The 27252-nt window shown below is 38.3% G+C and overlaps 1 protein-coding gene across 1 annotated transcript in view; it reads left to right on the forward strand.

The window, feature by feature from the left end:
• The window catches only part of LOC149288665 (adhesion G protein-coupled receptor A3-like), a 166064-nt gene that overhangs the window by 32724 nt on the left and 106088 nt on the right, over positions 1–27252 (forward strand). Inside the window, exons 5-12 of the mRNA XM_089491379.1 lie at positions 1184–1255; positions 1685–1848; positions 7934–8147; positions 12345–12509; positions 14044–14242; positions 16240–16389; positions 21252–21407; positions 24151–24360. Coding sequence (XP_089347505.1) covers positions 1184–1255; positions 1685–1848; positions 7934–8147; positions 12345–12509; positions 14044–14242; positions 16240–16389; positions 21252–21407; positions 24151–24360 — 1330 coding nt within the window. The remainder of the gene's footprint in view (positions 1–1183; positions 1256–1684; positions 1849–7933; positions 8148–12344; positions 12510–14043; positions 14243–16239; positions 16390–21251; positions 21408–24150; positions 24361–27252) is intronic.

A 27252-nucleotide genomic window follows, 5' to 3' on the forward strand; every position in this document is an offset into this window, starting at 1 on the left:
CTCCTTATGGGTTTATCATACAGTTCATCGTCCCAAGCGCTCGCTGGATCCTGGAGACCTTTTGTGGTTGAACCGTGTCTAGACATGTCACTTTTAATGCAGGAGATAAAAAAAAGCCCCAACTGAATTAGGGGACTGTGTATGCTTGCTTTAATTAGAGTTTAAATCAGCTGATTAATTAGTCCCTCAATGCATTCCAGAGAGAACAGAAGGGGGCTTTATTTACTTATCAGTGTTTGCTTTCATCCAGATTGTGGCATTTTGAAGCCAAGGGAAAGCGTGTGGTTTGATACTTAATGGGCAGTAATTCTCACCCTCCTCGTTAATGCCCTTAAGCCTCACAATATGGCAGAGGGACCGAGAGAAATAGAACGCGCTCCCAAAACAACAACTATTTAAGTCCGTTCTAAACTCTTCTTCCTCTGTGAATAAACAAACAGGCTGTTCTTTATTGTGTTTAAATAATAATGACACCGGTGAACGCTCAAAATTATGACAATGTGATAGTTTATTAACCCCATGAGGACAATGGGCGGTCCCTAAACCCATTGAAAACAATGCATTTTGAGCCCGTGCATGTACGGGCTTTGTCATTAAGGGGTTAAGGGTATGAATGTTAATAGCGATTGTTATTGTTGAACAAAACACAGCTTCGAATGTGAAGACTTAGAAAAGGTAAAAGATTGTTAACAAAAAAAGAGCATAAATGGGAACGTTCTAACTGCACTGACCCCGAGACTCTTGAAATATTAACCCTTTAATAGCTCATCATGAAGATTCTATTTAATGACTTGTCAGATGGGTTAACCAAATGGGTCTAATACAACATGGAAACCTTGACTTGTCATTTAAAGATACACTTACTCCCCCGCATTCAACCAGGTATACCAACCACAACACACTGGTAGGAAAAGCATCTTAAATATGATTATAGCTGCGTAGAACCGGAAGTTCCGGACAATGTGACCCTGATTATCTGCCCCTTCACCTTGCCATTGAGGGTTTAGGTGTTTTTTCTTTTGTATTGACAATGGTTTACCATGAAAGGGTTAAAGTAACATCTTGGCTGGCAGCCAATAAACACGTGTCACTCAGATATATCACTTCCATTTAATAATGCCGTTTTATAGAATGAATAAATAAGTAATAAATGTGGTTTGATTTTGAAATTGTGTTTTTTTAGGAATTTATCAGGAAATATTTTTTCAACTCTCACCCCCGGACTCTTCCAAGAATTAACATCTTTAAAAGCTGTGTGAGTTCTATATATAAATTTTTTTATTGTGCATTATTTTATGTGTTGTAGGACATTTATATGTTTTTTTTAAATAAACATTAGATATGAAAATATTTTTTGTTGAGAATGTTTCAAATAAAGCCAATTTTTTAATTATTTTAATATTAAAAAATTGCATAAAAGCACAGTATAATATAATTTTTATTTATACAAAACATACAAAACTTATATTAACAATTTGAAAGAAATCATTGCAACATCTTCTGCTATATTACGCGCCCAACCTTTACTATATAACCAATGTTATATAAAAATATGAGTCTCTCTAATCCATGAATACACAATTTTTGTAATGTACTCCTTTTAGATTTTTGGGGGAGTTGTATCTACTGTATCTACATTCTTTAATAACCAGTAACGCTGATTGCCTGTCTCCTATTCTGCTAGATTTTTCAATTCAGAGTCGCTCATCTGTGACTGTAATCTTAAATGGATCTTACACTGGGCTGCAAATTCTTCAGTTCGAATTGGGGAGGAAACGCGTTGTGGGCACCCGAGTTCTGTACGCGGCCTGGCGTTCTGGTCCTTGGGAGACACACAGTTAACGTGTGGTGAGTTACATATGTTTCATATTCTGCAGAGTTACAATGTATCATGTGGAAAACAGATCCGGACCGGCCATGCGGCTCACCGGCCGCTACAGCCGCATACTTACCAATAAAAAGGTAACCAGTCAGCCTACTACTACTGACGCCGTAAACTATCCTTTGTGGTTTGGACAGCTTTATAGGAGATTTTTATACAGAGTAAATGCAGACGACTTTCTTCAAGATGTGGTGGTACGTCTTTACAGCGGAAACATTCTGGGGGGATGAATGCCAGTTACACGTGACACATGTGGGTCTGCATTGATTGAAAATCCGCTGCATGGTCCAACTAATCATCACATCGGAGGTTGGAAGGTAAAGGAATCCTACGATGACTAGTGATGGGCAACTGGTTTATTAGCTGTGTAGGTAACAACCTCTTTAGCCTTTTTACCGTTTTCCTTGTGGTTGATAAGTGAAGGACCTTCCATTAGTTCTTGAAGGCACCTCCTTTCATTAAAGACTGGAAGGTTGAGTGAGGCAGAATTCTCAATTCCTTACATCACTCCAATCCGAAACTCTTTTTTCTGGCAGGGGTCCGGTACACTTGTTCAGTTCTTCCCTTGGATGCTCCCCTTCTATCTTACCCTTACCCCTGTTATAAGCCCTTTTCAGAGTGCTTGCAGCCCCATATGCAAATCAACCATTCTTTAGTTTAGTGTATTTGCATATGGTGCCAGGAACATTATAACATACACATGCCTGGTGATAAAAAAAACAACATCTTAGTTAAAAATAAAATTTTCCAAAATATATTATTTTCTAAATCTTTAAGAAAATAGAAAATAGCGTAAGAGGCGAGCCATGGCTATTTACAAATCTGGAGTTCACTTTGTAACATTAATTTCTAGAAATTAACCCAACAATTAAATTAAATGAAAACAATGTTATAAACAATATTATAAAATGAAAAGCGTATGCGGTAATACCTGTACATATTAATTGTAACTAGTGCATCACATGTGAAGGGCAAGGCTGGTAGGTTTCAAACAACACTACCTCCATTCACTCAAAGGGTTAAAAATCTAGGTTTTAAAAATAGCACGTACTCGCATTCCTAGGAAGCTACATGCACCAAAACAAAATGTTTGCCCTTTATAACCTCACATACTGCATAAGCTATGGTACTCAATTTATTTCCTGCAATTGTTACTGTGATATATATATTTTGGGAAATATATTTCCTTATTTCATCTTTTGCTTTTTTTTTTAATATAAAAGAATGCAACAATTTCATTATTTTTTTAAAATTTATTATTATTATTATTATTATTTATTATTTAATTTTTTATCAAGGATCTGTATAAACCTCTAGCATCCATGAAGTTACAATATCTATGCAAAAGTACTAAAAAATATATTATTTATTGACTTATATAGCTCCTCCGTATTCCATAGCCACGTACAAAAGGCTTCATAGATCTCATGAAAATGCCAGCCTGCCGGCCAAGTGTGTTTTACAGAGTCCGTGTCAATCTGCTTTTAACAATTGTTCTTTGGCAGAAACAGCACGATTTCAGGTTCCATTTTTCTCCTTGAGAATTTGAATTGCTTCCATCGGAATTATTAAGTCCCGATCGGGTCTTAATAATTTATACTATAATCAGCACAAAAAAAAAGAATCAACATAAATTAAAGCATTAGATAATTTAGGAAGTTTTACCAACAAAATAAATAGACAGTCTGTGGTATTTTTTAATTTCTTAATTTTGTTTATTCTTAATTGATCAGCTGCAAAAGAATTGTTACTTTTTTTTCTTTCTTTTAAATACTTTTTCATGCATTTTAGGTAACTTTTTAGTTTAGCTAAAATTGTAGTTGGTCACAACTAAGCACTTTTGCTGTTCCTTAAAAAATAAAAAAAACCATCTAATCTAATCTCATCTGGGGTCTCATCTAATGTTTTCTGAAACGAGAGCCACGACAATTCTCTAGAGAAAACAAACATGGACTCTAGAATACTAGAACACCCTCAGAAAGTGCATTTTCTACCAAATACATATATTTAAGAGTTTGATGCATAAGTAGAATGGCCTTCCAGCAGATGTGGTAGATGATTGCATTTATTGAGTCTCATGTCTGGACCCCTCTTTAATGTTCTTGCTATTTTCTCACAAGCTGCGGAATGGATGAGAATGATGAGGATGATTGTATCCTGCTGACTGCTGCGTATTTACTTATTTCAAGCATAAGGGGTGGACGTTTGACTTGAACCATCAACCTTGTGCTTATAAGATCTTGCACTGACATACGTCTCGCCCAGAAAAGCTATATGGTCTCTGGGTTCTCTGTTTCTTCTTGGCATTGGTCACGTCTCACCTGTGGCCAATCAAACAATTAAGTGCTCCACAGGTATTTAAACCCATTCAGTGGACCAAACAGGTATTCTGGTGTTCTGTGCTGCTGGATAGGTTCTGCGCTTGATTACCAGTTACTCAGCGTGACCGGGATTTGTTCAATTTTTTGCTCTTAAACTACGCCTTTGGATTGTTTGCTTGGATTTTGATGATATCTGGATCTGACCTGGCTCCTAGCATTATTTTCCGCTCCTGGATTATCGTTTGTCTTGGGGTCTGACTCTTGGCAGACCTATTTCCTGATTTTCTTCTGGTTTTTCCCTTGGCCTGGTGTTTTGGATTGGACTGATAGTTGGTGTTGACCTGGCTTGTTCTCAGGGCTGCTTTTAATATTGATTGGACCCTGGGCAAGCACCGCCATGGTGCCCCATCCCCCCTCATCACCCCCAGAGTCCCTTTGCCCCCTCCATTCACTGTGCCACAGTCTAGCTCATGTAGTTCAAGTATAGATCAATTAAAGAACACATGAAGACACAGCTTTGCAGGTATAGATCAACTGATCAAGACATAGAAACCCTGTGTTTGCAGGTACAGAGCAACTAAATAACACACAAACTCAGCCTTGCAGGTATAGATCAACTGAAAAATTACAGCAACCTCAGCACTGAAGGTATAGATCAAATACATAATGCATGAAAGCCATAAATTACAGGCATAGATCACAGGTCACAAACCTCAAAGGCCAGCCCTGGCACCCGATTTTGCCCTGCATTAAAGAAGGCCCTGCTTGTTATTGACCTCCCATTTTTTTTTCTTCTTCATTCGATCAACTTTACACTTTGTTACTGAATATGTTGACCCACAAAACAATATCCCAACCAGCCAAATTCAACAGCGCATTTACATAAATGTACCTTTCAAAAAAATGTCAGCGCAGTAATATATTTTTTTATTATATTATTCAGTTCATTTTGTAAACAGCGCCTGAAGGAATACGATGATTTGTTCACAAGCTTACACCACTTAAATGTTACCTCATATAGAGTTTTTATAGTGACTCATAATTAAGACAATAATGCGCCAGAAGGGGAAACTGGCAGAATATTATGGATTATAATTGTTCCTAATGGCTTCCTGTATTTTTAAATGGTATTACTCAATGCCTGAAATGCGACCTAAATGGAAATGACGCATCCTGTGCTGCAAATCTGCAAGTTACTAATTGTTTTTGTTTAGTTGGCTGTTGTTTACAGCTTACAATTGCAATGACATTTGTGTGGTCTGAATATTTAGGGGAAATTAACATCTACTCAGAAATTCAAAAATCTCCAAACTTTATTGATTTGAAGGGGCTGTCATATCATTTTTTAAGGCATTAAATAAAAATGCATGCCAATAAGTTCTATATGTCCGCTAGTAACCATTTGTAGCTCATACTCCATATCGTCTTCTCTATTTAGTTTGATGTGAGGGCAGCAAGACCCTATAGATATCTCAATTCTCTTTTCTTATTGGTTGTAATACGTTTGTATGTGTCCTACTCAAAAGTATTTGCTTTAGAATTTTCTGTACTTCCATTATATCTTTCTTTTATTGTAGGTTTTTGTTATCCAGCTGCTTCTTTTAAATTGGGCTTCAGGTGTAACAGGAGAAGTAAACAACTCACCATACCGCAAAAAGTTGACCTGAAGTTCACAGTCTAGACATATGTATTAAATGGGCATTCTAAGTAGACTACATGTTAATCTACCCAAAATGCATTAAAATGTTAGTAGCACGTGCAGTTTTTTATATAGTATCCTATGATGGGAATGGTCCTACTCTCACTTTTAGTTTGCTATTGGCAGAAGCAGCTATAGTCTCTGAGATGAGTTCCATTGTCAATTCATGTGCACAGATTGACTTACTGCCGCTCCTGAGAAAATCCTGTAGGTCCTTGAAGCTGTTAATGGTAAACCATCAACTGTCTTTGATGTATTACGAGATAATAAATGTATTTTCTTCCTCTCGTATTCACCTAATTGGTTGGCCATAATACTCAAATTGCGCTTTCTTGTTACCCTATGTCATGAATCCCACACATGAAGAAAAGCAAGAAAGCACACCCCACTGCTATACCAAACACATGTTCGTAGTCAGGAAAACAAGCAATCAGGCAAAGACTAAACACTAGACCAAGTGACAATCTCAACAGACAAAGGGGGACACATGCTGGGGCATAAACCTGATACCCTAATTAGGCCAGTAATTGTTAACCTTATTTGCATGTGCCTACCCAGAATCCCTTGTGGTTGTCGCAGCACCATGAGATTTCTGAGGCAAAAACAACCCTTCTGGTTTGTCAGGTGTCTGTAGATGAGTGTTTAATAATACTTCTACTACCCCCTTAATTTTAGCGAAAGGGTTTTCCATCACCTTTACTCACCATAACTTATGTAATGGTATTTCTTGGCTACCCCAAGCCTCAAGTGTAAAGTCATTATTACTATCTCATGCAGATGGGTCTGATGGTTGGTTATTGTGCTGCTTCCTGAGTTTTGTATAAAGGCTGTGCTGTACAGCGGGCAATCACTTTCAAGGGATCCATGTAAAAAATGCATATAGAGACAAAAGGTGTTGATGAGTCTTTTATAAAGCTTCTGGTACCCCTTAATTTTAGTGGAATTATCACGTTTATCCCCCATGACTTATGTAGAGGTGTTTCTTGGCTACTTCAGGTATTAAGCTAGTTTCACAACCTCATGCTGACGATTCCCATGAGCGGTGATCTGGCTATTGCATCTCTTCCAGAGTTTTGTATAAAGGCTGTCCTGTACAGCGGGCAATTACTTTCAAGGGATCCATGTATAAAGTGGACATAGAAGCAAAAGGTGATCATTGTTGACCTTATTTGCATTCGCCTACCCAGAACCCCTTGTGGTTGTGGCAGCACTATGGGATTTCTGAGGGAAAAACAAGGCTTCTGGCTTGTCTGGTGTCTGTAGATGAGTGTTTAATAATGCTTCTACTACCCTTAAATTTAAGCGGGTTTCCATCACCTTTACCCTCCATAACTTATGTAGTGGCCTAATCAGGCCATGATCCATTGCTGTCGCCAAATTTAATTGATTGAATTCCTAAATCTCATTGGCATGTTGTTTTATTGAAGTCCACAGAAAAAGGCAGTTGTGTTTGTACTGGTTGGTAGTCAGAATTTTTTTGTGTTGAAGGTAAAGTCTTCTTTTCCCTGCATGCTGGCGAGAATTTAATGCCCAGAATAACATGCTGTTAACCATGGGAGTCAGGAGATTATCACAAGGAGATGGTTTTGGATTAAAGTTACAAATCATATATAAAACATTACGTGAATAAAAAACAGATGTTCCGAAGCCGTGTATGAACACTTTCCTCATGCTTTGTTTATGACATCAACCATTAGGGATTAGCATAGTCTCATACAAAAAATAGTTTCATAAAGCGAATATACTTAAGGTTTAGCCAAATACAAAAAATAATAATAATAAAAATACATACTTGTTGAGTTCATGAGGTCAACGGAGAAAAAAAAAGTGAAATGAAGAGTATGAAGCTGTTTCCCACACTAGAAAGCTTTCTTTCATTCTGAACATCAGTTCTACAAATGGAAGAAACATCTTGTAATATTAATGACAATTTGAAAGTATGCACCGAATGATTTGTATGTTTTATTTTGGTGTCTGTCGGCGTCTGTTCACATGCAGTAAAAATGTATTATTTTTACTCCCAATATACAGATGGCCCACCAGAAATCCCTCTCTTTCACATAATACCATCCCAGACGCAGATCGTATTCCGCGGAGATCGCCTTCCGTTCCATTGTACCGCCACCTACATGTCTGAAGCCACTAATATATACTGGGTTCATGATGGAAAACGCCTGGAAACTGATGAGGAACGTGGGATATTTGTAGAAGAGAGTATCATACATGACTGCTGCTTAATTACACGGTAAAGAGTAGGAGAGTTTGTTTCAAACACCCATTTGTTTTCTCTGCTTTGACTTTTTCAATACTCTATGAAGGCGTTCTAAAGGTTTAGTTTATAGCCATGGTGTGTACTGTTTCTAGGGTTTGATGCAGGTCAGTAGTTTGGGCTCTTTATGTCAAATGGGAAATGGAGCCTTAAAATAGTCTGAGCTGCCCAATTCCATCCCAGACCGGCCCTGCTCCTCCAGTAGCGGCGGAACAGCCCAACGCAGAGGAGTTGCTCCTGAGCCATCTGTGCAAACCTTGCCTATAGGTGGCACCGGCCCTGGCCACATAACCAATCACCAGATTGGACAATATGACTCCCTGGTGCGCCGCAGCTTGGGGAGATCAGACATCTCCCTTGTTGGTGGACCATATACACTATGGAGCCCCGTGCCCAGCCGACGCAGCCTCCATAGTGCATGTCCTTAAAACGCAGCACACTGGGATATGATGTCATATCTCAACATTAAGACGCCAGCTTCGGAGGTAAGTGGTGATCGGCGACTGGAGTGCTGCCCTGGGTCAGTCCTAGGGCAGGATTTTTGATAAGATACCCCTCTGCATACGCCGGCACAACATAAAGCTTACCAGTGACAAGACAATTCACGCACAAGGATTTTAAAGCACTAAGCGCAAAGTGAGTGTAGTTTTTCTAGTCGATATCTGACAAGAAGCGTGTTCATTGGTTCTCAAAGTTAAAAGAAACCGCGTGATCTTAAAAAAGCAGCTTTGAAAACGTGACTTTAAAAGATTATTGTTTTAAAATCACTCCGACTTTCCTGACAACGTCTTTATTCAATTTTGTTTCAAAACAACATTTTTGGACAAAGAAGAGAAGGTAGAACGATGCCGCATGAATCCTGCGAGCCGATCCCACCCAGTTCCCGTTATTTTACTTTGTATTTATTTTTCTGTAGGACAAATTAAAACAAACTATGATACGCTGACCAGGTCACTGTGGAACTTTTCACTGGTCTATCCAATTGTAACCAAAGCACATGTCAAGTATCCAGATGCATCCTTAAGGGGATACTGAACAAAGATTTGGTCTAAGTAAATACATTTTAGAGTGGAGCAGTTCAGTGCAAAAAAAGTAATTTTCTTTTTCTGTATTTATTGATATATTTATCTCTGCTTATATGACATTTTACTTTACTGAAAGTGTGATAGATAAGGGGAACAGCCCCCTAGAAAAAGTGGTAGAGGTTAATACAGTGAGGGAATTTAAACATGGCTCCTGAATCTAAGAGGAGACCAGCGACTGATTACGGTCTCAGTCTTTTGGGCAGGAAAAGCATGTTTTTTTATCTGCTGTCAAATTCTGTGTAATAACGAGGGTTTTGTAACAATTATACTTGTGAAACACACTGCAGACCCCCTTGGTATCTCTCCCTTCCGAGCATGCTAAAAAACAAAAAAACACTTGTTTTGATAAAAAAAGGAAGCAAAATCACAGATCGCTGGATAAAAACAGAAATGGGCCTGGCTATCACTTTACAAATTGTTTACATTTTTTTTTTTTTTAAATAAAATTGATTTCAAAGAAAATCAAAAATATAAAAGGAGACTGTCGTTGAACTTACATATTCTGTCTTTAAATATACTCATGCCTAAAATTCTCTGCATGCAAACATTTTCTTTTGTGTACCACTAGTGATCCATATCGCTCAGAGCTAAGCGTTGTCTAGAAGAGATATCTGTGAAGTCGTTGTGATGTCACTCACTCCAGAAAAATGGTTTAAAAAAAAACAAAACTAAACTCAAGTTTTAAACAATACATTCAAAGTAAAATTAATCACTAGTTCTCTTTCTCGATGACTCTGTTCTAGAGACATTTCGTTTTTTATAATCTATGTTCTTGTTGCATTTAACAACCGCATTCTTACTGAAATTTAGTTTACGTAACAATGCGGTTACAGATTAAACGTATTATGAAACAAGCCTAGCCAACGCATCGCCGGAGAAGAAACCACAACGCTCCGTATATCGCTTGCGAATCTTCATAGTCCCAAAAGCTTGAAATAATGTAACCTAATTGCTTTTGAAGGATACGTTGACCACGTTAAAGAATGACCGTATTTCTTAGTGCTCTAAAATAAATTAACTATGCCGCACGAACATGAAATATCAGTATATCGTGGGCTCTGGGTAGTTTTAGAGTCGTTGCTCCCACCTCCTAATGGGATGTCAGCAGACGGCCTCATATGCAAATTAAAGGTGGATATGCAGATATCCAGTATGGGCCGCCCATACTTAGTAATGCTTTGGCTGCGGCCACGATTATAGGTTGACGTTATGGTGTGGAATATTTGCTTTTCCCAAATCAGCATGAGTAGGATTAACCCTTTAGTGTCCAAAATAACTTTTTTTTAACAAAGACCAGGAGAACCACTTAAGTTTCTTACAATTTCTTCAAGATTTCATGCCTATAGAGTATTTAATATGCTGGTAAACCGACAAGGCACTTGCCTCTACATTGGCAGGAGGCTGGAGAACACATGCGCGGCACATCTGTTTGTGTCTTCAGCGAGTCATAGGGAAAATATACTCTTATGATCTAGGAGTTAATATTAAAATAAGCGGAAGCTGTGGTATAATGGAGTCTAGCAGGCTGGCATGATACGGTAAGAGCCTGGAGAAACTAATGAGATATTATGCCAGGAGGAAGAAGAATGTGCTTTAACCCTTGAATAAAACATTTGTTTATATGGATATGCGGATTGGGTGAATTCATTTGGACGAAATATTAAATTTTAATTTATCTATTCAGGCTGCCGGTGAGAAAGTAACATATTTTCTCGTCCGTGTAGAGGTTATGAGTACAATACTGATGTTTTTGTCTTAAAGATATGAGATATAGTATAATATAACGGAAACCTTATTTTCTGCTAATTATCGAAGACTATAATCCATCCAGTTCCATTTTCTTTGGCAGGCGGATATTTCTTAAGGATACTTAAGAAGGTGTTTCATGTTCTGTGAAAGGCTTGTATTTATCGCTTGGTGCCAATAATAACAGTTTCTAATTTTTATATAGCCAACTTCTGTTCCCCCCCCCTCCCCTGCAAAACCATCAGTTCAATGGCAAACACATCTATATGGAGACGCATTAACATATTTCATATCCAGCGAAATATTGGCCGTTAGTAACCAAGTAATAAATATGTTTAACAGGAAGCAGCGGCGGACGCGTAGAATGAATAAAACAAATATATAAAACAGAGTAATACAAAAATTTTGTAAATAGGTCTCCGTTTTTTTTTCCGGTTTACCTGCAATTCTTCTATAATAATAGAGATTTCATTGCTTAAGCAAGATATAAAATCTCAATTGCCTTAATTTTTTTAAAATGGGAAATGTGAGTCCTGGAGGGCCGCAAACAGGGCGGAATTTTGGGTCCTTTCGTGAAAACAAGTGAACTTTTCAATGAACTTTGGATTGAGATGATTGATTTCAAGATGGGACACCCAAAATATAGCTCCCTTGAGAATTCACCATGCGCACCCCTACATTATAGATTTGTACAGTATTAACCCCTTAATGACAAAGCCCGTACATGTACAGGCACAAAATGCATTGTTTTCAATTGTCCTCAAGGGGTTAATTGATATTGTTGAAAATGGGTCATCTTCTTTCAGGCATTATAGGAGAAGATTATCTTGGCAAAGGGAGGTGGCACAAAGTATTGACTGAACGGGTGCCAATAATTGTGCCAAACATATATTTAATCATTTTTTTTGGATAAACTTGTGTTTACAACTGTTTGGTATCAATTTTTTTGAAGAAACCATCAAAGGGTTAAACAATAAAGGGCATTTCCACAGCCTACTTTGCTCATATTTACCAAGGGTGCCAATATGAGTGGAGCGCACTGTATCTATGACATCACAACAAAATGTGTGCCGTCTAGTTTAAATAAATGGAAAATTAGACTTTTCACAACATAATCTTCATATTTTTTCACAACAATGCTGTAATGTGCATTCCACCGAATGTATCGGTTTGTCTTATTCTGTCAATTCTCGTCTTGTCATATCCCTTGAATATATGTATTGTAGCGCTGCGTAAACTGTTGGCGCTATATAAATAAAAGATAATAATAATAATAATAATAATAATTTAAATCATTTCACCTGCTATTTTGGTGATAAAAGGCTCTGATATTATTTTGCAGAGATCTCATCTTGTCCAGCGTTGACATTGAGGCGTCGGGAGACTGGGAATGTCTGGTGAATACAACCTACGGAAGTATTACTAAAAAAATAGAGATTGTAGTTCTGGAAACCAGCGCGCCGTACTGCCCCGCGGAAAGAGTTATAAACAACAGAGGGGAGTACAGGTAAATGCTTAATTCTGTATTTAGAGCTTTGTTTTATATAAACTTTTGTCAAATTTTAAGCATTTTCTATTGGCTGCTCTTTATTAGCATTGATTTCCCCATTCAGAGCAAAGATTTCTAGGTTGAAAGAATGCTTAAAGGGGCACTCCAGCTATCGTATGCATTTTATTCCACATTGTATTTAGTGTCCCCATTTAAATGCAGGAAGAATCCCCCTTAAAAAAGGAAAAGTTTTTCAATGTGGATTCTCTATTAATGAGGGACACTAAACTCTCTCTCTTTAAAGCTGCTGTCCCGCCTACTTTTTTAGAAAACTTTCAGAAATAAATGCAGCATTTGGAAAACATTCCGAGTAGCGAGAAATAATTATTTAGCTGTGTTAAATTTAACTAACGTATTTTTGAGGGGAAGCTTGTCCTGTGACAAAACCACAAGCACTGATTAAACTTTTGGAGGAAATGGTAAAATGACAGTTCTGTTAACCTTTTTTCACCTGTTTGGTAAATAATGAAGGTGTTCGTAGACCAGAGATGTCCTATGAAGTGTTTTTATTGTAACAAATACAGAATAAACAGAGGAAACTACGTAGTCATCCATGAGCTGTTATTGGTATATTTTTTACTACCTTACTATGTCACTTACACCATAAAATCAAGTCTCACACCAACTAACAGCTTATTTTCTCTTTCCTTTAATGATTTTCTAGCCTCAGTGCGTAGCGATATTAATGAGCTAATGCATCGACTGTTGACTATCGACTTTCCTCTGTTTAAATTCTGGAGAAAATTTCAAGTGAGCTTCTTGGTTATACACAGAATAAAATCTTTGCAATGTGGATCTGTGCTAAGCCTGCGAGGCATATCTATTGTTTCTTGATTTTCAGGATTATTCTTTACTTCCCACTTAAAGTACATTAGCTATAGGGTCGATAGCAGATGCCTGTCTTACTATAGGTGGAAAATGGAAAAGAACGATAACATCAAAACTGTTGTGGCAAAGTTAGAGAGGCTTTCTATGTCAGTAGCAGGTTGGAGCACTCTCTATTCCCAGCATGAAAGGGTTAATAGATGGAAGTCTGCCCTTTCAGGTGAATTCAGTGAGGATATGGTTTTGGGAGCTTCCAATCCATTAGGAGGTTTAGGGAAAATGAGATGGAACTCTCTCTTAAACACATTAGAGTACCAATGGCATAGATGGACGTCAACCCAGCCACCATGGGAGAAATATACCCCAAGGCTTATCACATGGGCTTCCAGTGACCGTATATGCCCAGTACTGCATTTGGTATTCCTACAAGATGTTAAGTGTCAACAGCCATTTAAGTTAACCAAGCAGGGACAGGGAAGCACAAAAATGGGGCATGCCAAACCTGGTCCAAGTCAGGCACTTGACCCAAGACTAGCTGTCTTAAGAGTCGCCATAAGAAGACACAGAGTAGCGCTTCGGGCATACCCATTTTCCAAGAACTGGACAAAACAAATGAGAAAATCTCAATAATATATATTTTAACATCATTTTTTAAATTCTTTTTTAGGTGGCCGAAAACGTTGGGTGGAATCACCGCTTTCCACCCGTGCGACGGGTTCCCATTCAGCTCAATGTTATACTCAGGACAGAGAAGGGAGCAGAGAGCATGGCGTAAGTGTGCCCGCACTGGACAGTGGGCAGAAGAAGATTATTCCAACTGCCCCTTTTCTCACGAAGTCACCAGACTTCTCCATGCATTTAGTCTGGTAAATGTCTACGGTCTTTTTCACTCTGGTCCTAAAACATATGTTAATGATTATTTTCCCTGAATGAGTGTGTTTGGCGACTCCAGATTATTTTCATACATATAGATTATTATTATAGGACTTGGTATGTGCAAAGGAAGCCACATCTGGGGATGTGAAAATGCGAATCGCGCTTACATTTCTTTTAAAAACAGACAGAATTTCAAAGAATTCTTTAAAAAAACAAATGACTTTGTCAGCATTATTCTAATGAATCTCTCTTGTGCCGAATACAATTTCACACTATGATAATATCATCTTACTTAACGTTCTTAGAAATCTATTTATTAAGGTCTAAAAATAAAAAGCTGAACTTGCAACATCAGTTTGAGTTTGAATTCGTATAATTCTGTAGTTCTGGCAATGTTAGTTGCCACGGTTGTGAATTATTATTGAAACCGTATTCCGATGAATTACAGCAAATTCCATCTCTTTCTATTCTCTGTAACCGTTGTAAACGGGTTTAATATGAGTTTGAAGAAATATGATCCTGCACAAGTGAAAACACTTATAGTGTTTTGGTTATGAAAGCAATTCTTGTCTCTCTGACCTCTCATACGTGGTTTTTGGATACTGTGTTGGAATGTCAATCACTTAGATGTCCCCCCGGGATGTCGGAAATGAATGCCTCCGGCTGGGGTGCCTACATACCGGAGTTTATTAGTGAAAAGGTGGAGGAGGCCCCGATTGTTCTAATATTGAATTCTATGACGTGGGCTGGACTGGCGACAATGGGGCAGCCTTGGTACCTTAAGACAGAAAAAGTGTTGATGATATAAGTGCGGCCGATGACTGGAAATACCCAGCCGCATGCAACATTTTAATGCACACATAAGCATGCCTGGGAGCTCTTTGGGTTTCGCCTCTTCTCAGGGTTGACACCCAAATCATCAGAGTCCTATCAGACCCCACTCCTTGCTCATTATCCCTTTAAATGGGGGTGTCCGGCGACATCAGCAGGAACACCCACCAATGTGGACCGCCCATGATGTCAGCGGGACCACCCACTGACGTCAGTGGGTAGTCTTGGCCACATCCCGCAAGTGGGGCTCCAGGTGGCCGTAGCCACCTGGAGTTCATTCTGATAGAGAAAAGACCCAGATACCGTCTGATATCAGGGAGAAGTGTCAGTAGCTTCTATTGGGAACGTCCCCAACTCTAGCTCCTAAAGCCCCTAACAGTTTAATCATTCAATTAGGGTTTGAAAACATAGAGCAGAAGAGAGCCATTTGGCCCATATCGTCCGCCTGTTTTTCTGATGTAAACACTCCATCCTTGGTCTTCTCTTAGATTCAGGAGCCATATGTCTATACAAAAACATTTAAATGTCCTCACCGTGTTAGCCTCTACCACTTCTGCTGGGAGTCTCTATCTATGTGCATCCGCCTATCATGTAAATAAAGACGATTACACCTTGCGAAAGCAGGCATCTGCCTCCTCAATTTAGTGAAAGTGATACGGCCGGGTTGATATACATTTTGAGTGCTTTGGAGATAGATAAAGTAAATACAATTGACACGGACCGGGAAGATGCAGGATAGGGTGAGAGACGGGGAAACGTGGGTGATGCTATCATTTAATTGCTATCATCTCAGCAGCAACCCTGATTCCAGGAACTCTAGGAGGCTTTATTTCATGGAATCCAGCCCTTAACATTAAAGTAACGCTAAATCTTTAATATAAGGTTCCTGATTTAGTTTTGCGTCCCAAATTCAGGGCTCTCAACTCGAAGGCTGCACCCCAAGCACTCAAAATTAAGCTCGGTCACAGAGAAGATAGAGTCCCACTGTCGGTGGTCCAACACGCTCATAGAACGCAGCATCACCTTATCTTTCATACTGCCTTAACGCTAAGAACTTTTATCTCAGTAACGTAAGAGTTTCTTCGGTAACGGTATACGATATCTTTATGTTTATGACCAGTAGTCCAATATGTGAATTATAATCATGCTTTTACAGATGCCGGTTAATGGCACCAACGTCCTTGATTATGCACAACAATTATTGGGCTACACCGGAGGAGCGTCTGACTTTACAGATAAGATGGATGTCATTCTGATAGCGGAAATGATGGAAAAGATGATAACGTTCGTGGACCAGGTCGGCCATGTAAGTTAAGAAGACATTTTTATTCCGGAATGTTTTGGTTCTGCTGCGTAGAATACTCGGATTTGGAATGGATAATTTTGGTTTTGTGTCCTCTAACGTCAACCAATCTAGACTGGGTGATCTCTGAACAGGTGGTCTCTCTGTACTATGTAACATGCAATGATCTAGATTGGGTGATCTCTCTAGACCACCATACATGTGATGATGTAGAATAAGTGAACTCTATATACTGACTAACATGCCATATTTAAAAAATAAATAAATATATATTTATTTGGTTCTACCTATCATACGCTAAGCTAGAATTTAGGATCTCCCTATTCCCTATTTAAATTCTTGGTTTCTCCTTCATGCTGTTTTTTTTTTCTTCTGCATCTTTTGTAAACACATCAAAGTTTTAAGCGTGAAATATTTCTCAGATAATAAAAAAAAATGTTGTTACGGATTTTTATTAAATAAGACCCGTCGTCTCCCTCTGTTGCCTTCGGTCACCATAAATTTCCCAATGATTTTTAAAAAAATCTGCAAAACCATGTAAAGGCAAGAAGAAACCACAGTTGTGTAGTAGGAACAGCAAAGACATCATTTCCACCTTTTACCCAAGACCATGACAGTGACTTGGGATGAGGTTGGCTTGCGGAAGTTCCACAACAACTTTCTGAGAAACGAGAAAATTCTGATAATGGGGACACCAAAATTCTAAAACAAATCCCCAAAAATCTATATACAGCAGGTATCTATATTAGCTCTGGGTATCTAGTGTTCCTATACGTATATATATATATATATATATATGTATATATATATATATATATATATATATATATATATATATAAAAATATCCTGATTTTTATTACCCTTGCTTCACTTTCATCTCTTTGCTTATCTAGACCTCTTTGAGTATCAGAAACATAAATATCTATATATCTATATTGTTCCTATCTTCTTATAGCGGGATTCATCTCGCAGTCCGTTTCTTCAGAGCATCTGATTCTTTTTTGCCAATCTTGTTTTACATAAACGCGCACATTTTCCACGCTGCAAAGGTCACCCTACTTGACTTGCAGACTGGAAGCCCTAAGCACCAGAACTTGCTGTTGGTAGAATAAAATGTTACATTTAACTGTGTATTCAAATTGCTCAATGCTACCAAGTCTTGACGGAACTGCGCATTATTAATTTTTAGTTAAAAGTGAAAGATACACAAGTCGATGATGCATTATTGATTTTCAAAAGAGCTGCTGGCTGCTTCTAGTCAGCTTTTAATAGCAAAAACAAATTAACTTACTGTGCAAGAGCGCAACCCATGCGCATTATTTATAATGTTTATGATAAATTTATTATAACTGTATATATATATATATATATACACACACACCATACATATATATAAATACACACACCATACTGTGCAAGAGCGTAACCCATGCGCAGTATTTATAATGTTTATGATAAATTTATTATAACTGTGTATATATATATATATATATATATATATATATATATATATATATACACACACCATACATATATATATATATACACACCATACTGTGCAAGAGCGCAACCGATGCGCAGTATTTATAATGTTTATGATAAATTTATTATAACTGTGTATATATATATATATATATATATATATATATACACACACCATACATATATATATACACACACCATACATATATATATATATATACACACCATACTGTGCAAGAGCGTAACCCATGCGCAGTATTTATAATGTTTATGATAAATTTATAATAGTTTTTACATTTCCATATTTTCTAAAGCTTTTGTTTTTATTGCTCCGGTTTATGTTGATAAGGCACCATAAATAATTTCAATTAGGTCCCCCACAAAACCTTAATCCACCCACACTACTATCTACAGCCCCCTTGTGTTGTGTTACTGTACACTAGGTGGCGGTAGGGACTAGCATGGGTGGATTGAGGGGGGTTATTTTTTGGGAGGGGGGTTAATTTAACTAATTTAGGATTAGAATAAGAAGGAAATATGTTAGAGGAGATAATAATCTAAAACTAGAAGGTCAGAGGCTTTACTTTTTCTGAGAGGGTAGTAGATGAATGGAATAGCCTTCCAGCAGAAGTAGTAGAGGCTAAAACTAACTTGCTCAAGACACACTTGCTGTAATACCCCAGTTTAGTCAAAATAACCATACTTGTATCAGCGAAAAAATAAATACGTACATAAATAAAATAGACGCCCACAAAACGTTGTATACTTGCTTCTGTTTCCTTCGTAATTATCAGATTATGGCTTCGCTGCTCACGCTTAGAACTGGATTCACCTCTCATTCCGTGGGCTCTATTTACAAACATACCGTGTCTGTTTAGCTAATTAGAGCGCCAGACGTTATCAAGCGGTTATGCTTTCTCCTACTGAGAAGTAGGCCAAGTTCTTGCAAAAAATTAGCAAGAGGGAAGCAAACATGATATTAATTAACAGTGGTTTTTACCTTCTTGATTGCAGTTAACTGAGCTACCAAGATGTCATTATTTTCTGCCAGTCTCTTGGCATTTATTAATATTTGTCAGCTAACTGCAAAGCTAAGCTAAAAAAAACTCAATCATATGTACCTTAAAATTACAAAGTTTACATAACTCCCAAATATCCTTTTTTTTCAGTCGGTACTTTATGGGACCTCAGAATGTTTGTAAAAGTCACCAGAATTGGTTATATAAACAGAAAATGTAACTAGAAATTAAATCCAAACAATTAAAGGCGCTGTTAGACTTAGACAAAGCATTCTTGATACAGTCAAGACGTTCGATCTCTGATCATGGACCGACTCAGGGAGCTGTAAAATCGATGGAGGTCTCCACCATCACTGCTACCACATGTTCTCCTTGCAAACCTTTTGAAGTTGAGCGCTGGGAGGTGGCTCGTTGGGCGACCTGGGCGAGTGGACGCACTTCTAGTCCTTCCTACTTCTCTCGCTGACCCCAAACCCATCTCTTGCCACATCCCAACACAGATATTTTGGGGTATGTACTGATCCATGATGAGCGCACACCAAATATAATCTTCATGGCTTGGGTTGACATCTTACTCTTAAATTCCGAGCTAATTCAAGGATACGAACCGTAAGCATTTAATACAATGGCTTTTTTTTTTAACTAAAATAATGTTACCCTTGGAAAATAAATTCCAATAATGTAAATTCACTATAGATTTGCCGTGGGCTACCGTTCTAGAAATAGAACAAACTACTCAACAAAAAAACGTCAATGAATTTGGAGAAGGTGAGCCCGCTGTATGCAGAACAGATGGTCAGGTCAGGAGATAATAGAATTATTATAGAAAAAAAATTCAATGGACCCATTTCCAGAGCCGAGCTGAAACAAATCTATCATAAGAGGGACGCATTTACATATTTATGTTTTTTAACAGGTCATTTCTCAACGGGAGGATGCGCTCGTGTGCATAATCAGCCATCAAGGGTCCTTGGGTGTCCATTTAAATACAGACAGCTACATCCATGATTGTTTGAGTGATTACTTAAACAAGGAACAGCCTTTTTTAACATCTTTCCTTTATGGTTAATAGTGAAGGGTATAGCCTTTCTCCACTCCGCAGAGCATTCCTGTAAGAAATGGTTTGGCTTCACTCATTCTCGATTGGCAACATTCTATCCCCTTCGTCAGGCTTAGTTTCCACGGATGGACTTTTTACTTTTAATAAGGGAGTGGTAGATATGTGTAAAAGCCTCGCAGTAGACGTGGTAGAGGTTAATACAGTATATAGTCAGAGTAACATACAGCACTGTCCTCTACCCCAGAGTGGTTTAGTATGCCTACTCTTTAATACTTTAATTATATGCTTAATTTTCCAAGAGCCAGCTGTAATTCTGTATTTAGTATAGTTAGAGAATAAAATTGCTATAAAAATTATTTTTTTAAAAAGGTTTAGATTTAAAAAAACATTATTAGAAATTAAAATTAAATGTCTAACTATAGAATATACTATTTACATAGGAACCAATACACGTAATAGAATTCTGCATTTTTTTTTTTACAATTTATACAAAATAAATACTTTATTTTAGCACAAAAAGACCTGATTTTCAGAAGGAGGAGTCACCAATTAAATAATATTTCAAAATATTGATTGCTGTGTCATCTTTTGTATGGGGTCCTCCTTTCTAAGTAACTCACAGCTTCCCTAAGTACCCCCTGGTCCATTATTGCCACATACCATATTACCCTTGCCATTCCAGAACCCCTCTACCCCACCACCCCTTGTTTGCCATTCCCTCCAGTTCCCTTTAATTTAATTTACATTATTCTATATCAGTCATGGACATGTCCTCTGGGAGACCATCAAAAATGGGCCTCTTTTTAAAGTAGTATGTTTTAACCCTTTCAGTACCCAGGGGTTTGGTACCATAAGGACTGTGTTTTTGGCCATTTTTACCATATGTCGGTGTAGTCAAGGTTCCTCTTTTCTGTGTTTGATTCTTTTCACACAAATTAGACATTCGGGAGAAGGGGATTTGTTTTGAAACCATAGAAACACACAAAACATAAAAATTAGGTGGTAGTATGCAAAAAACCTATACAAAAATATATTTTTTTGCAATTTTTTTTTCTGCACAGTAGGTGCTACTGTTAAACTATTTATGTTCGGCAATGTTCTCTGAATGCCAATGTCCAATGAAATTTATATTTAATTCATGTAATAATGGTGTACCTAGTGTCAATGGTATATTTAAGTGATTCATTATATTGAAGTTGTAGATATAGGTTTCTAGTGCAGTACAGAAAAAAATTACCATGCTTCAGACATTCATCTTCAATGCTAAATTATTTACATTTTTACACGTTTTACATTTCTACAGCTCGGAGACGCATTGATTGAAATTGCAAGTAATATCATGTTAGTTGATGACCACATTCTTTGGCTGGCACAGAGTGAAGCAAAGGCTTGCACCAGGATCGTAAAGTGTATAGAACGTATATCAGACGAGTCACTAAACAGTAAAGCGTCGTCAAAGGTAACGGTTACTCGGCTATATGACTGTAATCATATCTGTATTTATAGATCAATTAAAACAGAATGTGCTGTGAAAATGTTTGGCACTGGATGAAAAAATACTGTTGATTTGGAAGCCCCCGGGATACATGCATTTTTGTAGGAACACTATGTTTATGCAGGTGCATGTGGCTTTAAATTATGCAAGTTATAGGTGAGGGTATGCAAGTTACAACTAATTTTTTTGATTAAAGATGTTTAGCAATAAAAAAAAAAAATGGGTTCTCTATGCCAAATCTCAACCAATGGGAGCCAGGAAGGGACCTCTCTCCCCACACTACAGCAAAGTGGATAAATGAATAAAAAGTTTGAGGGTTTTGTTGTCACTGCCATAGGCCTAACCCAGGGCAGCACCACATGCCACCCTTACTACTGGGTGTCAGGATATGATGTCATATCCCAACGATCCACTTTTAAAGGAAGAACAGTGCTGAAGAAAACAATATTAAGGTTGGGGACATCAGAGTCCTCTCTTTAAACTGACTCATTGAGTTGCGGGGAGCAACCTGCCACCTTTACCTGCCGCCATCCCATGGATTAAAATATATCTTAAACCTCTAACTTTTTAGTTTAGTCCTCCAAATCAATTAAGATTGGAAATGTGTTACAAATAAATACTACCACTACCTTTTTCATTTATATAGTGCAGGTGATATGTTATCATTTATTTGTGCTCTTAAAAATACACATTTGCAATTGATTTGTTTGCATTTAAAAACAATACTATTTTATAGCAAGCAGAATTTAAACTATCTGTAAAATCTTTGTTTTTATTAACAATTCACACAAAATAATATAGATATTTTTTAATTTTAGGCACCTCCCTTAGAACCTTACTTAAGAAAAAAAAGCCTGGCTTCTATATAAGAATTAGAACAAAAATAATGATAAAAATACGAAAAATACAGCAGAATGCCAAAAGTTTTCTTTAAATGTCAAACCCCCAGAGCCATTACTCATGGCATCCTATCGTGTAGCGACATTTCTTTTCTGCAATTATTCTGAAATCAGTTTTCCGCTCGCAGTATCTCATTCTGATAGGGCTTTCCAGAAGGGAACATTAATATGCGTGTCATTTCTGCCGGTATACGACGTCTTGCGTCATTCTACAATACTCAGCGTCTCCGGCCTGCTTGGACGCTAGCCATGAACAAAAATTACAACCAGCCAACTGGCTAATTGAGAACGCTTTGAGGGCTGTGTCTGAACACGGCGTAACTGTCACAACTGCTGAGTCTTTACTCTTTAAGTTCAACCTGTCTGGTAAAATCGCCTGATATTTGGAACGAATATATCAGAAGCTTTAGCTTATAGGCAGTTTAAGATCCTTCAATCTCCAGAATCTAGTAATAGCGCTAAAATTCTATATAGTCCAAAGTCAACTTCAAAAACAAAGCTGTGCAGACTACTCCTGTGGCGCCCCCCCATCCCAAAAAAAGGAAAGGAAAAAAATCTCCCTTTTCTCACTATCTACCACCTCTGCCCCTTCTCACTGCCCCTTCTCACTGCCTCCCCCCCTCTGCCCCCCCTCACTGCCTTCCCCTCACCCCCTCTCCCTACTTCTCATTATCCTTACTTACCTTGTTGAGTCCTGCGGTGGGAGCGGGAGGTGTCCGTCTTCTCGTTCTGCCGCTCTGGATGTTAAATTAAGTTAAAACAACAAAAAAACCCGATGCTTTAATTTAAGTCCCGGGCAGGGGCGCCGAGCGGTTGCTCGTGAAGTTTTCAGCAACCGCTCGGCGCCCCTCACTCTCCGTGACTCCGTTGCGGTGCCGGCGTTTCATGCTGAGCGCCGGAATATGACATCATATTTCGGTGCTCAGCATGAAACGCCAGCACCATGTTAAATAAAGTTAAAAAAAATGTTATTTAACATGGAGGATTTAAATAAAGTAAAAAAAACAAAAAAACCCCCTGATGTTTTAATTTAAGTCCCGGGCCTCTGTTGCCATGGCGCCCTGTGCGGCTGCACAGGTCGCTCACCCCTAAGGCCGGCCCTGGTTGTCTTGCTTGAGACACAATGTGGCAAGGAATCAGCGCACACAAAGCAAATACTATCTAAAATCGTAAACATTGGGGATTCCGTCATACTATATGGCCATATAGTGCTTAGCGCCACTACATCGAAGTACGCCAATCGCGGTGAGTCCCATCTATTCCCAACATGGCTTCATTGCTCACCATGAGGTTGAATCGCTGGGACTGCACTGTATTTTCACCCCATTGAGACTTTTATGCAATTTAAATCCCTCTTCGGACACCATTAATGAGGCACCTGTCGGGTACGAAGGAGTATTTAACCCAGAAGTCTGGTCAAGACCTCATATAGACAAAAATATTTAAAATAATAATTTCCGCAGCACCCCGTAATTTGTATTATTATTCTTGTTGTGGTGTTTATTGAGACAGGCAGAATTGGGGCTGTTTTCTGGCATTCTCTTAATGGCTTCTTATAAGGTATAATATCATAACGTTTTAAGCTTTTGATAAATTCCCTTTTTTGGCATAAACTGAACGGTAATAAACTATATTATTTCAAGAAGAGCTAATTAAACAGGTAACTTGTTGGGTTTTTTTTAACTGCCCTGAAATATGATGGTTGAGCTAACAGATGTCCGCACGGCCTCCCTAAATAATGTCATTTTTGCGTGTTGATTTCCCCAAACTCGTTGGCGCTTTACCAGTTCTTCGATGTGTTGTGGCAGGCTTCCCCAAACATCGCACTGGAGGCTGTTATAATCAGCCCGGCAAGCTTCATTGGCGTGACTTGTGTCGCCTACCAGAAAACATCTGTAAATTCGGAGGAATCATTGATCCACGGTAATGGGAACGGGAAGAGCGAAAGTACTCAGAATTTAATTGTGAAATGCAATTCCGGCAATCTCAGTGGCTCTCTGCTAAACTGGTCTGCAAAAGTAAGTGCCCGTCGCATCATATATCTTCCCTTATTAGCATTTATTTCTCGTTATCTACGTATGTTTATTCTTGTTGCATTGCATTTATTTGTAAGCGCTCTAAAGGCTATACAGTTTCCGATTCAGTTTGGACTTTGGCTTTGAAAGAGGTACTCTGGTTTCCAAACCGGAAAACTATTTTATCATCAATTCAACATATCATAAACTGTAAAAAGGTCTGGAGACAGTGCTAAATATATTTTAATTGACTTATTGTTTTGGGTATGAATTGCCCTGAACTTGTATGTTGGGGCAATATATATGTACACACACACACATATACATTTTATCTGTTATGTCTTCAGATTATAAATAGTAGCGCGTTTCTTTAGAAGCTCTAATTAGGACAAGTCAACAGTTAATGATGTCTTCTTGCATTTTTGGACGGTCGTGACAAATGATGTGTTCCACTTCCCTGAATAATGCGAAATTAGCCAGTTTATACTTATAGTAAATGACTATACATTTCATTTGCCAAAAAAATCCTAATTGGTGGTTTTGCGTTCCAGAAAAACGCACTTTGATCTAAAAACCTTTCTTCACCTTCGAATTTATCCTAAATTAGTTTTTGAATTTCACATTATTGACAAGTTACCCCTAGATGCCAAAATTTAGCTTTGCGCGGACTGGGTAATCCAGCCAGGGAATAGTTGCGTATCCTATTTGACTACTTCAACAGAACACCTAAACCAGTGTTTCTTAAGAGGGGTCATGGTGGACACACGCCGCCATCGTACTAGAGAACGTGTCTCCTTGGGGCTACTGTTCATGCCTACCCCCCATCCAGATTCTACCCAGACCTGCCTACTCCTGCTCTCTTTTTTCCCCTCCAAAGTCTAGCTGGTAATAGCCCTGCTCATATGTTCTGCTAGCCCCGTCTCCTGATTATAGCCCTATAATAGCCCAGGAATGGGGGAGCTCTGGGCAGCGAACCATGGGAAGATTCTAGGTATCGTGCCCACTAATCGAGTAGTTTGTAGCCTAAAGTATTCAGAACCTGGACTTCATGTATTTATGTGCAAAGGATAACATGTATGAATGCGCAACCACAAGAACATGGCTGTAGCTGCTTAGGTGGCCTCCAAAACAAGTTTGTGGTCACCAGAAAATGACTATAGAACAGGATTCTGGCCACATAGGTAACCATCAAATCCTACATGTAGCTACAAGAACAGGACTGTTCCTTTTTGACTCTAGACTTTTGTCATAAAAATGAATCCAGCGTCGCTTTGTCCAAAAGTCTTCTCTCCGTTTTCTAAGTCGCATTTCTTGTAGGTTTTAGTTTGTTAAAATATTTTGTTCAACCAAATGTGGTAGCAAATTATGCAACTACATCGAAGTTACAAAATGTTTGAGCGCCTTAAAATTTTCATATGTAAAAAAAGGAGTGATGATCACGGTCATAGACTAGGAACAAAGGGAAGATAATGTGTGGTGAGTGAGTGCGTTGATTTGAGGGGTGGTAATTGAGGTGTATATTTCTTTCTTTCTATATATATTTCTATACTTTATATTTATAGTGTTCATTACTTCTGTCTTGTTAGCGTAGAACACATAAACCAGCAAAAATGTTTGAATTCTATGAAATGACAGAAAACTTTTATATCAGGGAGAAAGCGTCAGCAATGTAGAGCGCTAAAAGAAATCTCCAGCTGCATAGAAAATAAAGAATTTCTAACGTTACCAGGTTTTCTTGTTGCAGGCAGCAGTAGGGGGTCTGTTTCATATTCATTTCCATTTATTTAAGATGCGATGAATGGTAGTTAATGTGTGCCAGGCTGCGTAGAACAGGCTATCGCTCTCACATGTGGTTAATGTTAGCCCTGCCTTGACAAAGTAAAAGGAGGCAGTTTGTACCGAGCTGTTAATTTTAAAGTAGGACTCCATTAATCGTGTTTGTTTTCTTTGTACAAACGATGGGAATTTACGACAGACGAGGAACCAGTGGCAACAAAAATAGGACATCTAGCACTGAAAAGGCAAATTAGTAACACTTTTTTCCCGAGGACTGTTTCTAGTAGTATACTTTCATTGGTCTATTATGGTGTGTGTGTGCGTGTGTGTGCGTGTGTGTGCGTGCGTGTGCGTGCGTGTGCGTGCGTGTGTGTGCATGTGCGTGTGCGTGTGCGTGTGCGTGTGCATGTGCGTGTATTTGCATGTGCCTTCCCAGAATCCCTTGTGGTTGTGGCAGCACCATGAGATTTCTGAGATTGTCTGGTGTCTGTAGAGGAGTGTTTAATAATACTTCTACTACCCCCTTAATTTTAGTGGGGGGGTTTCCATCACCTTTACCCTCCATAACTTATGTAATGGTATTTCTTGGCTACCCCAAGCCTCAAGTATTAAGCCAATATTCCCTTATGAAAAAATTACTGCAGTTTTTCTGAAGCGAGGGAACTTGGTATTGTAGTCTGGCTTCTGCTGACTTGTGCACAGTTGCAGCACCCAGGAGCACGCCCCTCGGGCTCCAAAAAAAAGCAAAAAAATAAAATAAAATAAAAAGCTGCAATACTGCACATTTACTGCAGTTTTACTGCATTTGTACTTCACTGTACTGCAGTTTTACTGCAGTTATTTTTCTACGCAAGTACAAAAGCTGCAGTACAACTGTAGGTTTGCAATATATAAAAAAAGTGAAGTGTTGCAGTTTTTTCATGTCCAAAAAACTGCAGTGTTACTTCAGAAAAGCTGCAGTAATTTTTTTGTAAGGGTTGCAAGCTCACGTAACTAATTGTGCTTCTTCCTGAGTTTTTCTTCTTCTAAAGGCTGTTTTGTGTAGTGGGCAATTACTTTCAAGGGATACAGGAATGGCTAGCTCCTACTTTTTTGTTATTTATCATTCCTTTCTGCACA

Source organism: Sceloporus occidentalis, unplaced genomic scaffold (assembly GCF_023333645.1).
Source record: "Sceloporus occidentalis isolate IW3139 unplaced genomic scaffold, rSceOcc1.0.p SCAF_50, whole genome shotgun sequence".
Taxonomy (NCBI): domain Eukaryota; kingdom Metazoa; phylum Chordata; class Lepidosauria; order Squamata; family Phrynosomatidae; genus Sceloporus; species Sceloporus occidentalis.